Source organism: Echinops telfairi, unplaced genomic scaffold (assembly GCF_000313985.2).
Source record: "Echinops telfairi isolate 266 unplaced genomic scaffold, ASM31398v2 ScPeMD7_22;HRSCAF=79, whole genome shotgun sequence".
Classification (NCBI taxonomy): Eukaryota; Metazoa; Chordata; class Mammalia; order Afrosoricida; family Tenrecidae; genus Echinops; species Echinops telfairi.
The window spans coordinates 2599184-2609058 of NW_022103919.1; the positions used below are offsets into that span (position 1 = coordinate 2599184).

At 48.8% G+C, this 9875-nt stretch overlaps 1 protein-coding gene across 3 annotated transcripts in view; it reads left to right on the top strand.

Annotated features, from left to right (window-relative positions):
- Positions 1 to 882: 882 nt before the first annotated feature.
- Positions 883 to 9875, top strand: part of STXBP1 (syntaxin binding protein 1) — a 35926-nt gene continuing 26933 nt past the window's right edge. For all 3 annotated transcript variants that reach the window (XM_045288504.1, XM_045288503.1, XM_004713300.4), the window contains exons 1-5: positions 883 to 932; positions 2981 to 3062; positions 6157 to 6233; positions 7268 to 7346; positions 8462 to 8565. In XM_045288504.1, coding sequence (XP_045144439.1) covers positions 888 to 932; positions 2981 to 3062; positions 6157 to 6233; positions 7268 to 7346; positions 8462 to 8565 — 387 coding nt within the window. In that variant the 5' untranslated portion in view covers positions 883 to 887. The remainder of the gene's footprint in view (positions 933 to 2980; positions 3063 to 6156; positions 6234 to 7267; positions 7347 to 8461; positions 8566 to 9875) is intronic.

A 9875-nucleotide genomic window follows, 5' to 3' on the forward strand; every position in this document is an offset into this window, starting at 1 on the left:
CACACAGGTAGTTGCACTGTTGTAGAAATAGGGTTTTACCAAAATCATAATCTTCAAATGGAGTATCCACAGGTGTGGTATTTGGAAAGAAATCATAACCCCTTACATCTCTCTGTGGAGCTTGAGGAGGGATTGGGTGGCCTGGGGGTCACAATCCTTTACTCACTTAGGGAAGTGCTTTTCAAAGTTGAGACCATTTTGCGGATTCCAAGAGGGGGGCAGGTATTGTAACTGCCTCGTTAGAAGACTTGTTCTCTCTCGTTCTGTCGGCGCCCAGTGGAGTTTTCCAGATGCTGTGTGAAGTGTGATACTACAACCGATTGAGTGTGCGGCAGATAGGAGAATCCAGCTGTCCTCTATGAGTCCAGACATTAGAGACTTGCCAAATTATAACACGATGCCAGAATTCCCATCAAACTTTTCTTGTATATGGAAAATAGTTACTCATCATTACAATATTGCTTATATTAATATAGGATGGAGGTATTGTTAGTTTAAATGGATTAAGGACTTTATGAAAATTCACAATGTAATTTCTAATGTGGCCGCGTATCAGCAGGCATTACCCATATAAACGAAGACGTTTGAGATCTTCCATTTTTAAGAGCGTAAAGGGGTCTTGAGATAAAAAAAAAAATGTTTTGAGAATCCCTGAATTAAGGAAACAAGAAGAGCTAGCCTTCTGGGGGTGGAGGACTAGGTTCCGAAACGTTGCTTCAATTGCATAGAGACCTGGGAGGACAGAGGGGCAACCATTCCTCAGGTGTTGGAAACCCTTGAGTCTACAGTAAACGGTTTTTTGACTCCCTCTCATCTTTCCTTTCCTCCTCCCTCCCTTCTTTCTTCCTCCCTCCCTCCTTTCCTGTCCGTCTCCGCTTTTAGAGATCATGCATGATGTGATAAAGAAGGTGAAGAAGAAGGGGGAGTGGAAGGTGAGTGAAAGATTACAATCGGTGGTCTTAAAGGTGAGCTCACCTGAAGAGTGAGCTAGACGGTGGGGGTGGGGGTGGGGGTGAACACGCAGGCAGAGGGTGAGGGCTTTTGCTGTGTCCAGAATAGAAATGAGCTTCTGGACGGAGAAAGGTGACCCATGCCTCTCTGTACTGTGACCTTGGTTAGGAAATCTCTTGGTCATAAAGCCCCTCTGACAGATGACCTAGTTGGGCAGTGGGACTCTTTGACTCACCTGGAACCTGTTAAACAAAGAAGGTGAAACTACTCTGCTTGCAACAGTTGGGGGAAGGGGGCGCAGGGAGTTGGAGGAGAGACCCTTTGACTCCTTTGTGGCCTTAAAACACAATTGGGCTCACGCAACAATTTGAAAAGCCCTGGTCTGGTCGGCCCACACTGACCTGGAACTAAGTAAAACACAGATGTTTTACTTACCGTGTTTATTTCTATAACATTGGGAGCCAGGCTGGAAAAAAAGAATGCGTATGCAATAAATATTTTAAGTCAACCAGATTGACCGTGCCTTGGTTCCTAGCATGGGGGACGGGAGGGGTGGGTAAGCTGTGAACTTGGCCCTTTCGGGGCTACTTGGTAATGAGGAGTCTTGGAGGGATAAGCTTTATACAGGCCAGGAGACGTGCAGTTGTACTTGAGCTTTCTGGTTAAAGGATTTATTCCAACTATTCTCCCCATCCCCACTCAAGTCCTCCTGCAGTCAAGACCCACCCATTTCCCTGGGATAGTAAGATGCTGAAGCCTGGCGTGTCAGGTTTCACCAACACAAATACTCCTCACTGGGGAGGATGGGCCCTCAGGTGGGAATGCATCATGCAGTTCTTCCTCATCAGTGACGGCTTTGTAGACCTGTGAAAACAGTCTCATGAAATGAAATTGAATTGGCTCTGGTACTGAAGTGGAAAGCTTTCTGGTCCACTTTCTGCCCTGATGTGTGAATTGCCTGTTACCTCCTTCTGTGCTTCTATCGAGAGAAGACAGGTCATCCAGTTTTAACTGACAGCTTCCTCTCTCCCTGGGGGCTGAGTGGAGAGAGGAAAGCGGAAGAAATGGCAGGTTAAGAGTGTTTAGACCGGGCCTGCAGTGTTTTCCTTCTGGGCGGAGATATGCTACATCAGAGGATGCATGTGCTTGCTGGTGAAGGTATGTGCTTTAATGAAGGTTGGACAGGTCCTTACGTTCTTTACCATACATGGAGGCCTCAAATCAGCATCATTCTCCCCTTTAAAAAGTTTATGCCCTGTGTTAGGCCGAGTTGTCTAGAGAAATCCAGTGACACTCATCTGTGTATAAGAAAGAGCTTTGTATCAAAATTATATATCACGGAGGCGGCCCCAGCCCAGTTTAACCTAAGGCCCCAAGTGGAATACTCGTCCACACATCTCTCTCCACACTCCTGTTGCAGCCACATGCGAGGCCACAGTACGCAAGAAGATCACAGGCCAGTGGATGCAGTCATACAGAGCTAAGGTCGCTGGGAACCTGGCCACTCTCAGGGTTACAGCCCGCAGGAAGGTGACAGGGCAGAGAGAGGGTGGTTCCTAGTGTCTCACACTCTTATACCAGCGGGCTTGTGCCATCAAGGAGGTGTCCTCGGGCTGCGACCTGATGGACAGATATGAGTCCACCCCTGACCAGGACACAAAAATCATCCAACTCCCACACACCCTGAAAAAAATACTCCCCAGTATGATTCACTCCATCGCACTGAATCCTTCGCCCGTTGGGTGGGTGTTGGTGTTACATTGCTTGTTTTTGTATTTTTCTGAGTGATTATCATAGAAAAGAAAAACCGATCGAAGTTGATATAATTAAAGCCTTGAGGGTAAGTTCTAATTCTGCGAAGGTTAGGTTTGATATGGGAGATCAACGCGAAGGTGTGTTTCTTCAAGTTTCTGCCTGTGGGAGAGAGCATTAGTGCTGCCTCCTGGGTGTCTGGAGACTGATGTAGTGGGCTCGTGGGGGAATTTGTAGGCGGGGTCATGCCACCTGTAATCTGGTCTCTCCCCCACAGGTGTTGGTGGTCGATCAGCTCAGCATGAGGATGCTGTCCTCCTGCTGCAAGATGACGGACATCATGACGGAGGGGATAACGAGTGAGCACAGGGTCTGCTGGAGTGGTGCGCGCGCCGGCCCCTGGTCCAGGGCTCTGCTCTGCAGTGCACTTGCCTCCTGTCCATCCTTAGCGCTTGGGCTTTAGAGTCTTGCCGTGCCCTGCGCGGAGGACCGTAAGCTCCTTGATAGAGACCCGAGGCTAGCTCGTTTGCCACTGGATCCCTCCCGGCTCAGATAGTGCTAGATGCTTGTGAAAGGAGTGCACAAAGGGAGAGTTGATCGTGAGGCCAGGAGAGACTGCTCCCCTGAACAGGGGAGGCATCCAAACATGAAAAGTGTCTACCCTCCTTTGTAGTCAGGGGGCTACAGATTCAAACCAGTGTGAGGTACCACAGTGCATGCATCACATTGGAATATTTAAAGCTTAATGTCAAGTGTCAGTGAGGATGTGGATTGATAAGAATTCCTAGCTGGTGGAGAATTGGCTGACGTAGCGACCTGTCCGCAGCTAAAAAGGTTGAAGGCATGCCCGTCCTATTGGGCCATCCAGGCTACAGTTGTAAATATCCTCAGGAACCTCAGGTGTGTGTGTCCAGGTGTGTTCTGCCACAACAACTCTTACTTTTCTATCTAGATTCTGTAAGTCATTGCAGGGACCACACAGGACTCAGACAATGCTTCTGATGATAGGACTTAGAAGGAAGCTAGCAGGTTACAATGCAGGTGAGAAAGGCCTGGGATACAGATACTCAATCAGATGTGTTACGGCGTTCTTTCAAGGCTGCTAATAAGTCCTCCAAAGCCTGTCCCCCTACTGTAAGCCTCAACCCCAAGGCATTCAGCTCAAGTTCCATGCCTCAACGGACCGAGCTCCCGAATTAAGTGCCTGCAGACACCCCACTCCAGTCAGCCTCACTCTGAAGGCACCCAGCTCCACCTACATGAGTCAGCAAGCCAGGTCCCCAATTAAGTGCCCAGAGCCACCCACTCCACAAGCCAGCCTCCTCCTCCAAAGTGCTCAGTTTTATTTGCTCTGTGGGCCAGGAAGTCCACCCCTCTGCCTCCTTCTCTGACTTCCAGTCCTGATGCGGCTGCTCCTCTGATATCACAGCTGTCTCATAGATCAAGGAGGTTCACGACATAGGGATCTCGGGGTCCAGAGGATGCACCCGTACTGCTTGGTACGACAGCTTGCTCTACTCTTCTTGGTAGGGAGATTCGCCCCTCCTGCTTCTCAGGGGGCTCATGTTATACCCCGCAGGTTAGCTGTCACAGGGAAGCCATAGGTGAATCTTCTGTGTCTTCCCCGCTCTTCTTACCCAGACGCCTGCAGGAAAAAGGTCCACGTTCAATAATCCACTACCCCGGCACCAGGATACAGTTGTGGGCGTGTGCCCAGAGCCTTTTCCGTAATAACCCCAAATTGGAAGCGAGCAGAGTGTCCATCAGGAGTAGAGTGGGTAAAGAAAAAAAGTGTAGCATGGTTCGACAAATGACGGTACACCGGTACACAGTCGATGACTGACCAGTAAGGAAAATGAACAGACTTCAGCCCCACACAGTATGAACGAATCCGGTAGATTATGTTGTGCAAAAGCAGCAAGAGGTGGAAGAGCACTTAAAATATGAAGCCAGACTCTGCCATCGAGTCTGTGCCGACTTATAGCGGCCCTGTAGGGTGACTTCATTTTAAACATGTTTGAAAGGTTTAGGTGGTAAAATCATGAAGAGAAGCAAGAAATGCGATGAAGCCAGGATGGCTAGTCTCTTGGGTGAGAGGAAAGAAACTGAGCAGAGATGGGAGGGCACTTGTGGAGTGCCTGCTGCAGGGCGGCTATGAAGATGCTTGGGTTATCGTCGTATGGGTATGTATAGGCTCTCTTTCGAGTGTGTCATTCCTGTACTCTAAAGTTGTGTCCTCCCCATTGTGGCACACCGGGAGCCCTGCTGGTGTAGTGGTTATGCGTTGGGGTGCTAAGTGCAAGGCCAGCAGTTCAAAACCACCTGCTGCTCCTCACGAGAGAGACGAGGCTTTCTGCTCCCATAGAGTTTCGGTCTCAGAAATCCTGTCTGTCGGGTCACTGTGAGTGAGACTATTTGATTGATCGCTTTGCTCTTTCTTCTGGTTAGATGTTTTTTATATTTCCTAAAGAATTATACTATCTCCTGATCCATCAGTGTGTGACAGACTGACTTCCCGATGGACATGAGGACTTGGCTGATGCACACACATACACACACATCCCTACCCTAAAGGAAAGCTTTTTAAGATGTGCACACGCTGCCAGATAAAAGTGCACCACTCCATGCTAACTCCCCAGACCCTTCTCCAAGGTCGTACAATTCAAATGTTATTCCCACTGGTACAGGAGATGGCGAGGGTGCTGAACATTATTTGGAGTGAAAAGCCTTATACGTGTTGCAATAGATTCTCCTAACATAGTGTGTTTGCTTGAATCCTGTGTGCAGGAGCATGTCCCATTGCTCCGTTGCTCTTTCCGCACAGGCAGACAGTGCACAGCGCAGGTTAAGCAGCCTGAGCTTGCTCGGGTGCTTATTAAGATGCTGATTAACCCAAAAGCTCACCTTGCCAGGTGAAGCAGCTGACACAGCCTGCAGGGAAAGGAACACATCAGATGCCCCACGACTTGCGCTAACAAAATACAATATTTCATCTTCAACGCTTTCCAGGAACTGGACTATATGGAGGGAGTGTTTGGAAGGGATTCATTCACTACCCAGAGTGAATCGGGCAAACGCCCAGCATGGCCAGTGTAAATGAGCTGGGTGTATTTGGGGCAGGGAGAAAACGCTGGAGGACAAGGTACAAGAATTGTTCTTTACAGAATGGGGTAGCGTTTTTTCGTCTTCACTCAGAGATCAGGGATTTAATTAAACTAAGTGGCCAGTGCCAAGGATTTAGGGCTGTACGCTTTTCCAGATTTTCCAACGTTCTGAGTATCGTGAGACAGTGGAGTTCCCCTTCAAGGAATGTGGTGACTTTGAGGAAGGCCCTTCTGCTCGACCCCACCCCCGAGCTACGTAGATTTTCCTCCCGCCTGTCTGATTGTTTCGAGCTTTACGATCACCAGTTGTCTGTTCTTACTCACCATGGGCTGATACTGTGTTGTCTAGTTGTGGAAGATATCAACAAGCGCAGAGAACCTCTCCCCAGTCTGGAGGCTGTGTATCTCATCACCCCTTCTGAGAAGGTAAGTCGTCCACCTGACAAGAGCATTAGCCGGCTCGGGATCAGCAGGGCCCGGAGGACCTGATGTTTTTAGATTAAGCGCACACTTAATATGCTGCTATGTTAGAGCATGGGAGAAAGATGGGGCTTCCACTCCCTAAAGAGTTGCAGTCTTGGAAACCCACAGGAGCAGGGTCGACCCTATCCTTGGGTTTGCAATGTGCCGGCATTAAGCTTGATTTAGAATTTTAATGTTAGCGCATTACAACCCACAAACTGGGAGGGCCGGGCAGAGGGGTGCATGTGCGGGATGTTGGGGTGTAGCGAGGATGAATGAGTGCATTCAAGTCTGTGAAGGACAAAGCTGTTCAGAAAGCTGGAGCTGACTTCCTGTGGCCTTAGATGGCCCACGCTCACCCTTCTTGTAATCTCCAGGTCAGAGAGCCACTTAATGTACTTTACCTCCATAACTCAGGTGTTTTCTGCTTTCAGATTTATTTCACCAGCATCCAGTTTGGTGTTCAAATGTACCTGATGGCCTCCTAATTTTGTAATGATACAAATTTATATAGCAGAATCTTTGTTTAAAAACTGTGCTTTAAATAAGCATCCAAACAAGGTCCACCTGGTTGCTTTTGCTTGCTAGCTCGTCTAGGTGTCTCTTCGTCTGTAGAAATCCCCGCAGTGGTTGCACTTTGGAAGCTGGCTTACCTGTGGGTTCCCGCAGCTGTGTCTAAGCTGCTAGAATTCATCAGGAGAACCTCCTGGAAGATTTCTGACAAGTCCCCTTCTCTGGGAACCCTAATCGTGGCTCCAAAGAATTGGCATTATTGTTCGGGAATGCACAAAGCAGCCCTTGGTTCATCTAAATGCTGAAAGAGTCTTAAGGTTCAGATGCCAAAACTAAGCGATGGCCAAATATGAGCGTTAGGATTTTGCATAGAAAATGCCCTGCTATTTTGTGCGTTAGTTTGAAGACAGCTTGTCTGTAGTTCAGGAATGGGTCCCGTTTGCCTGGAGAATTGGATTCAGTCTCTCTCTTCTCCCTTTCTGTAGTCTGTCCACTCTCTCATCAGTGACTTTAAAGACCCACCGACTGCTAAGTACCGGGCTGCCCATGTCTTCTTCACTGACTGTAAGTTCCCTCTGCAGTTCTCAGTTAAGGTTCCTGCACAGCAAGGTTGAACCCAGACCAAGTCCCATCAGTAGGGACGAGACAGGTTGTTTTCATAGGATTGTCCTGATCTATTTTCTTTGCAAGATCAGTTATATGAGACAAAAATAAACACAGATACAAACCACCGGGCCAGTGGTTCTCAACCTTCCTGATGCCACGACCCTTTCATACAGTTCCTCATGTGGTGGTGACCCCCCCAACCATAAAATTATGTTTGTTGCTACTTCATCACTGTCATTTTGCCACTGCTATGACTCGGGCGACCCCTGTGAAAGGGTTGTTCGACCCCCAAAGGGGTTGCGACCCACAGGTCGAGGAAGCGCTATACTAGGCCATGTAGTCCTTCCTGATTAAAAAAAAAAAAAAGCAAAGCGCACCAACCACCTCTTGTAAGGTCTAGAATGTTCTTGCTCTAGGGGCAAAAAACCCCCAAACACACAGAGAACTCACCATCAAGAAAATGTAAATTTCAAGCATAAAACACTGGCCTAGTCTCTGAGCAGGAGCAACAAAGACACAGGGTAGCAGACTTGTCAGTCATACAGTAGTCCACATTTCTGGTGCTCGGAAGCCATTTGTGGGGCCCCGGAGAGTCGTCAGAAATCATGACACCACCCCCAAGCGGGTCTCCCGGCTGTTGACTCCGTGCGAGATTCTGGGGGAAGTAGCTGCATCATATTTCCCAGTGGTTTTATTTTATTTTTGTAAACGTGTTGATCTGTCCAAAGCACACTAGATGTGCTTGGTTACAGCCCCTTTCCTTGTCTTTTCTCGGCCTCTTCTGCTGCTGGTGGTACTTTTGTGCGGTTCCCTTAGATCAGAGAATGGATTTCTTTAGTTCTCAGTCTCTAAATCGTATCTGTTGCTCTTGTCCTTCTGTTACGTGTTCGAGGTCCTGCCGGTGGTTTTACACGCCGTTTTCTCCTTGGAGGACTGGCTATTGTGTGATTGCCTGTGCAGCCCAGTGGCCTTTTAAAAGCCCCGATAAAATAGAGAGTCTGCGGGCTGTGCACACCCTCAAAACGAACCTGAGAGTCGACGAGAAAACCAACTGTCTTTTGTCGTCCTGGCAGCGTGTCCGGATGCCCTGTTTAACGAGCTGGTCAAATCTCGAGCCGCCAAGGTCATCAAGACTCTGACTGAAATCAACATCGCATTTCTCCCCTATGAGTCCCAGGTGAGTCCCAGGAGGGAGTAAAGCACGTAAAAACAGTAGGCACCACCTCAGAGGTGGGGGGATGCCCATGGGCGTTCAAGAAAGAAGGATCCTGTTCTAAGCACCCCAATGACTTTTATGAGGGGATGTGTCTGCAAAGGAAATGATCCCTCAAGGATCTGCCCTGGGCTTCCTTCTCACCCTCGGCTTATTTACAAAATCTGGGGCAGCCTGGATACCCTTCTTCTTGTGCCTTTTCTCCCTGCCCACAGCGTGCCCTCCTATTGGCTGGCTTCTTGAATATTACCCCCCCAAAAGCCAATCGGAGCAGAGCATAGGAGGAACGGAGGAATCGCACCAGACAAAATCCATCTGCTGAAAAGGAGACTGTTTTTATGTAGCAAGGACCCCCGCTTGTCACGTGCCAAAAGAACAGATGGTGGCCTCCCGCATTATCCATTAACACTTCTATTGCCAAAGCCACCCCCCTGCAAAGGAACAGAGTTCTGAAACCGGCAGAGACGTTATAAGCATTATGTCTTGTTTACTTTAAGACTTGTTCAACGTTGCGCCCCCAACAAACAAAAGCAGCAGGACTTTTATGCATTTGTGGTGACAGCAGATGATGTGTGCTGATTGGCTCTCTCTACCTCGGCTTCTAGGTACCAGAGAGTGACCGTCTTAGAGAAGGAGTGGGGGCTCAAAGGCACTCTCGTTCCTCCTCCCTGATCCAGGCAGGACAGGAGCCCTGTTACAGCCAGGGATGCACAAAGCTGACCTTGAGCACTGTCACCTCGATTGATCATAGTCCAGGGACTTAAACAAACAATCAATATGTTTTCCTAAAAAAATAAACAACAACCCCCCTCAAGGTTTCTGGAAGACCAAGGTGGTTTAGGGAAAGGAGGTCCCGAGAAAACGAAGAAGCTAATGGAGTAAGTGGCTTAGAGGGTGCCCCTCCCCTACACTAGCAGAGGAGAAAAGCACTTCGCACATAGGACTGAGGAGAGGATATGGTTTTTAAGAAGCACAAATCTAGCTTTCCATTATTTTTGAAAGGATGCATGCAGTGACCTACGTGGTCTCAGGACCTCCTCTCCTGTCCCGTTCACTGTTCACTGCAGGCACCACCACCTGTCCAGGGGCCTTGGTCCTGGACCCCTGCTGGTGATCTACCCCTTGCCCCTGAAGCTGAGACTCCTCCCTGCCCTTCCCTGCCTGCCCTGCCTTTCCGCTTTCTTCCCTGCTCGCACCTGTAATCCTTTAATTCCCTCCTGAAGCCTGTAATCCATTCCTCACACTTTTTCACTGCCCTTCTTGTTCACTCTCCC